The sequence below is a fragment of the Rattus norvegicus genome, chromosome 8, assembly GCF_021556685.1.
Source record: "Rattus norvegicus strain SHRSP/BbbUtx chromosome 8, alternate assembly SHRSP_T2T, whole genome shotgun sequence".
NCBI classification, from domain to species: domain Eukaryota; kingdom Metazoa; phylum Chordata; class Mammalia; order Rodentia; family Muridae; genus Rattus; species Rattus norvegicus.
Genome location: NC_141541.1, coordinates 48,131,949 through 48,137,913, shown reverse-complemented (window position 1 = coordinate 48,137,913; position 5,965 = coordinate 48,131,949). Strand labels below are relative to the sequence as shown.

At 42.5% G+C, this 5,965-nt stretch overlaps 1 protein-coding gene across 1 annotated transcript; it reads left to right on the top strand.

The window, feature by feature from the left end:
- The first annotated feature begins 631 nt into the window (after positions 1 to 631).
- Or4d5 (olfactory receptor family 4 subfamily D member 5) lies at positions 632 to 1,576 on the top strand. The gene is given in 1 exon segment (NM_001000481.1): positions 632 to 1,576. A coding segment is annotated over 1 exon segment (945 nt).
- The last annotated feature ends 4,389 nt before the right edge of the window (positions 1,577 to 5,965 follow it).

Below are 5,965 nucleotides of genomic sequence, written 5' to 3'. Positions count from 1 at the left end.
TTGTTACATTGTTTCTAAGATGAGAGCACACAGAGTGCACCTGGGCCATTAGGGCTGTGCTGTGCTGTGCCCCTGTGCCTCAGTTTCCAATTGTTTAAGAATCATTACATCAAGGAACATCTAGTTTCACAGAATTCACCAGAGCAGGAGAAAGAAGTAGGAAAGTCAGATATAATAGAAGAATTATGCACACCAAGGCCAACTGAAAGGCAGTCACACACAAATAAAATCTATACAGCTGTTGTCCAGGGCTAAGGTTAGGAGAAATGGGATCAACCTGTTTTTACAAAGAGCTGCTGCGGGCTACTGAGATGTCTCCATCCCGACCTACTGCACGCAGTCTCTTATTTCAGTTGGTGGGTCCCCTGGAGGGATGTGTCTCCTACTTCTCAGGGTCCCAAATGCCACCCTTTTATACAAGGAGCTGCCACAGACTTCTGAGATGTCTCCATCCCGACCTACTGCTGGCAGTTCCTGTCATCGTATGCTGTCCCCAGCAATTCTTATGTTAAATAAAATAGTAGACATTTACCCAGAAAGGGCAGAAGTAATTGTTTCAGAGGAATTTGCAGTGCCTTTAGTGAGTGCCCATTTGCCTTGGCAGGTTCATTTACCGGGTCACACCAGGCAGATGAACCCAGCAAACCATTCCCAGGTGGCAACGTTCGTCCTCCTGGGGCTCTCTCAGGTATGGGAGCTTCGGCTCCTGTTCTTCACTGTTTTCTCAGCCGTGTATCTTTTGACTGTCGCTGGCAATCTTCTCATTGTGGCCATAGTGACCTCCGACCCGCGCTTGCACACAACTATGTATTTTCTCTTAGGCAACCTTTCATTCTTGGACTTCTGCTACTCTTCTATCACTGCCCCCAGGATGCTGGTTGACTTGCTCTCACACAACCCCACCATTTCCTTTGGTGCCTGCCTGACTCAGCTGTTCTTTTTCCACTTCATTGGAGGCATCAAGATATTCCTGCTGACTGTCATGGCATATGACCGTTACATTGCCATTTGCCAGCCCCTCCGCTACATGGTAATTATGAATCAGACGGTCTGTGGGCTCTTCATGGGAGCCTCATGGGTGGGTGGTTTTATCCATTCCATTGTACAAATTGGACTGACTATCCACCTGCCATTTTGTGGTCCTGACAAGCTGGACAACTTCTATTGTGATGTGCCACAGCTGATCAAATTGGCCTGCACCGATACCTTTGTCTTAGAGCTTCTGATGGTGTCTAACAATGGCTTGGTCACTCTCATGTGCTTTCTGGTGCTGCTGGGCTCCTACACAGCCCTGCTTGTGATGCTCCGAAGTCACTCTAAGGAGGGTCGTAGCAAGGCCCTGTCTACCTGTGCCTCTCACATTGCTGTGGTGACAATAATTTTTGTGCCTTGCATCTACATCTATGCAAGACCTTTTAGGACATTCCCCATGGATAAGGCAGTTTCTGTGCTATATACAATGGTCACTCCCATGCTGAATCCTGCCATTTATACCCTGAGAAATAAAGAAGTGATTGCAGCCATGAAGAAGCTGTGGAGGAGGCAGAAGGATTTTCTTGGTCCCTCAGATCATTGACTGCTTAGCAGAAGCCATAATTGGAAGACCTAAAAAATCATCCAGAAAACGTCCAAAGTAGATAAAACTTCATGATTGCTAAAATTTTTTTTTATATCTTAAAAATTGTTTTTAATCGCAGTTAATTTCTGATGTCTAGAACAGGGGTAGAATTTTCTAGAAGTCCTAGGTGTCTTCTAGAAAAACAGTAGCAACTGTTATATAGCTTAGGGAGGACACTCCAGGATGAGGGTGATGTTGAACACACTATGATGTTTCAGTTTAAGCTACACTATACCCACAAGTGAGGAAGCTGGTGACCTTTCCTGATGCTTCTTGGACACGAATCAGAAGGTTTTTGATTTTCAATTTCTTGGAGGCAAATGGGGTCTAGTGATTAAAATAAATGTACAAAATCCTATCTCCACTTCAAGAAGCTGAATGACCACTAATGAAGGAAAGAAAATGACCTTGGACAAGTTAGTTTCACCCTTATAGTTCCTTAAGGTCATAGTTGTCACTGTCATTGTATCTGTCGGGTTAGTGCGACCAGGGGAATGGGCCTGGAGTGAGAGTGAGGTTGGGAGATGTGTCTAAACCCCGAGAATCTCATCTTGAGACCAGCAGGAGTAAGGATCACTCTCTCTCTCTCTCTCTCTCTCTCTCTCTCTCTCTCTCTCTCTCTCTCTCTCTCTGATCTGGACCTGCATGCCCCACACTTACCTGTGCAACCCCCACCTCAACCACTGTAGAGGTAGTCCTGTACCCTGGTGACCAAAGTACCTGTTTAACTTCCTCTCTCCCTGTGAGGACATGTCCAGCAAGTACCAGGAATTCCTCCTCATGAAAATGAAACATTCCCAGCACCTTGGTGTCAATCAATAATGTACATTCCCTGAGAAAACCCCTACTCACTCCCCAAGGTGTATGTAGCCCTTATTACCCTTGAATAAAGAGAGCTGTTTTGCTGAAAAGGCTCATTTCTCCCCAGTGCTCAAGCCAACAGAGTCTCCGTGGACCCAACCTACCCAGACAACCATCATTCCTTTCATTCCAGCCTGGCGAGTAACAGTGCCTAAATACTCCAAAGGCAGAAGCAGAACTGGGTTGCCAATATCTTCTTTATTTTATCATCATCATTGCCGTGCCCAACCTCGACCAGCAAGGAAGACACGACCAGAGGAGATCTTCTTCAAGCAGTTTACTCAGGAACCTTGATACACCCTTCTGACCCCGGGGAGCCCCCGCACCACACTTAAATAGCTAGCGCTGGCCAACCCTAGCAAGCCACGTGGGTCATGCAGATAGGCTGTCACTATGTGGAAGCTAGCAGGCCAGGCAGGCATAGCCAAATAAGGACTTGTTTACTACAAGGAGCGCTCCCCGTTGGGAGGGTGGAAGGCGGAAACCAGCGCCATCTTTGAGGCGCGGCATGTCGCAGCTCCCTACACATCATCATCACGACCATCATCATCAGCAGCAGCAGCATCGACATCTTCCTCATTATCATCATCATCATTGCTCTTGCTGAGAGCTCAGTGTGTCAGGCATTGAATGTAATGGTTTATATTTAGTATCTATTTACATTCTTGCAACATTATTTTAATTATGTATCACCATCGGTTTTTTGAAAAGAACACGTGCCATTTGCAGATTAAAGACACTAAATAACCTGTTGAAGTACTTACAGCTTATTGCTGGAATTAAGCCTAGGTCTGTTTACCTTTAAGATCCAATCTTACATTGTATCTAAAACTTCTTTTTGTGCCTAAGCATCAGTATTTCTGGAAAAGATGTGTTATTTGACAATGGCGTAGGTAGGTGCTATTTGGAGAATGAGGCAGATTAGGAAGGTGATTCCTGAGATGAACACATGGAAATAGGGAGTCAGGGGAGGAAGTTAGGAGAACTGAGGAGGAATTAACTTTAGGGGAATAATATCCAGAACACTGGTGTGGTAGTTTGTGTGAAAATGACCTTCATAGGCTCAAGTGATTGATGGAAATATGGGGGAAGGATTAGGTGCTGTGGCCTTGTTGGAGGAGGTGTGTTGCTAGAGGTGGACTTTGAGGTTTCAAAAGCCCATGCTATCTTAGTTAGGGTTTTATTGCTATAAAGAGACACCATGACCAAGATGACATTTAATTAGGGCTTGCTTACAGCATTAGAGGATCAGTCCATTATCATCATGGCAGGAATCATGGCAGTGTCCAAGCAAACATAGTACTGGAGAAGGAGCTGAGAGCTCTACATTTTGATCCAACTGCAGCCAGGAGAGGACTGTCTTCCAGGCAGTTGGTTGAAGGGTAGCAAAGCCAAGCTCCACAGTGACATGCTTTCTCCAAAAGGTCATACCTACTCCAGCAAGGCTATCCCTTCTAAAAGTGCTACTTCTTGGTCTGAGCATATTCAAAATACCATACATACCATGCTAAGCTAGCTCTCTTTCTGAACTGTACTTTTGGATCAGGTATAAGCTCTCATCTACTGCTCCAACATCATGCCCGTCTGCTTGCTTTCATGCTCCCTGCCATGGCAATCATTAACCACCTAGAACTGTAAGCCCCCAATTAAATGCTTTCTTTTATAAATTGCCTTGGCTGGAGTGTTTTGTCACAGCATTAGAAATGTAATACTTGTCTTCCCTATATGTCCTGAACACTTTAGTCTTTCAAGTTCAGCAGTCTGTCAGGCTGTCTGGTACTGATATGAACCACAACAATGATGCTTCCTTCTCTGGTTCTTGAGAAGAGGGTAGTACAAGGAGACATAGGTATCATTAACAACTTTGTTTCAACCTCAGAGGCTTTTTTTTCTATGCTGTCCTGACTTACTCCGGCCCAGACACTGACATGTGAAGAGAACAGATGGTTCTGTTTCTAAACCAGCTATGAACTTTTTCCTTAGAAAATCTCACTAAGGTATGCAATGTATCATAATCATTATATCAAATCCCTTCAAATCCTCCCAAGGTTCCCTAAACGCTTCTCCCTCCCAACCCCTCTTTTTTTGTGTTTGCTATGTAACCCATTGAGTCTTATTAGTGCCACCAACTTGTTTATGAGCATGGCATTATCCACTTGAATATAGTACAATTAAATTTCATGACATTAATTTTGAGACAAAGCCTTGCTATATGGTCCATCCTGTTCTCAAATCTATGATGTTTCTGGCTTGGCCCACTAAACACTGAGATTGTGTGTACCCTTGGCTTATACTGTTACCTTGACATAATGATTACAAGACTTAGATTGGTAGCCTGCCTCTCTCAGCCTCACAATAAATATTTGAAATATAGAGCACAATAAATGCTTATATTGAAGAAGCTGTTTACATGTCTTTGATTTATTGCTCTTAAAATATTTATCTGGTGAACTACAAAATAATTCCCATAGACAATAAAATTAATATATTTGGGTAAACTGGGGCTATTTTTCACCAAATTCAGTTCTGCACTTGAAATAAGATTTATGAGGCTGAGGAATAAACAGAGTTATAATCTTGGGAATTGTAAGGTCTTACAATTGCTTGGCAGAATGATATATATTGTGTGACAGTTTTCCTGGGGAGAAACAAATGAATACCTACTTTCCTCAAAGAGGGAATTCATGTCAGACCAAAGTAATGATACCATTCATGTCCAACTTATGTTGCACTTAGTGGATTACTTACAGAACTGTGGACAAGTCAAAGGCATATGCATCACCAAATCTTCTTCAAACATGAGTGATGACTGATGAAAGCTGGGTTTTCTGTATTTATTGCATGGAGCTTGAAAGGTTGAAGTGTTTCCTTTATTCAACAGTTTTCACTGCTATCTAATCTTTGGGAGGGACAGACCTTATGAATCTTTTAAGTTTCAGGGACTTCTTGAGATTTGTGAGTTGTTCATTTCTAAGTCTTAATCAGTCTACCTTCAGAGACTCTAGGCTTCCCTTCAAGATGAAAAACTTCAATTCAGAGTAAGTGACTAATCAAAAGTCATGTTTTTTGTCTAGATGGGAAATATATTTTTCTACCTGGTTTATCTGACACAGCAAAATGTTAAAACAATTGCCAAAAGACGGTCATCTTGTATTGATTTTTCCTGTTAAGATCTTTGCTACTATTTTCAAAAATAAAGGAATACAGATCAAGAACCCCTTTGTGTATTTACAGTGATCAGAGTTAAGAACTGAGTGTTGACTGGCCATCTGTCCATTGCCAGTTGACATGTGCAACTTAAGGATGCTCTACTTACAGGTTGTCTTGTTTTAAAAATGACTTTGGTGAGACAGGATAAAATTTATTTGGTATGCTTACAATGTAAAACAGTATAACTGCTATTTTTCATCTTTGCATGATATCATATACTATCTGATTCTATGTCTCCTCAATATCTGTATCTACCTATCATCTGTCTACTTACCT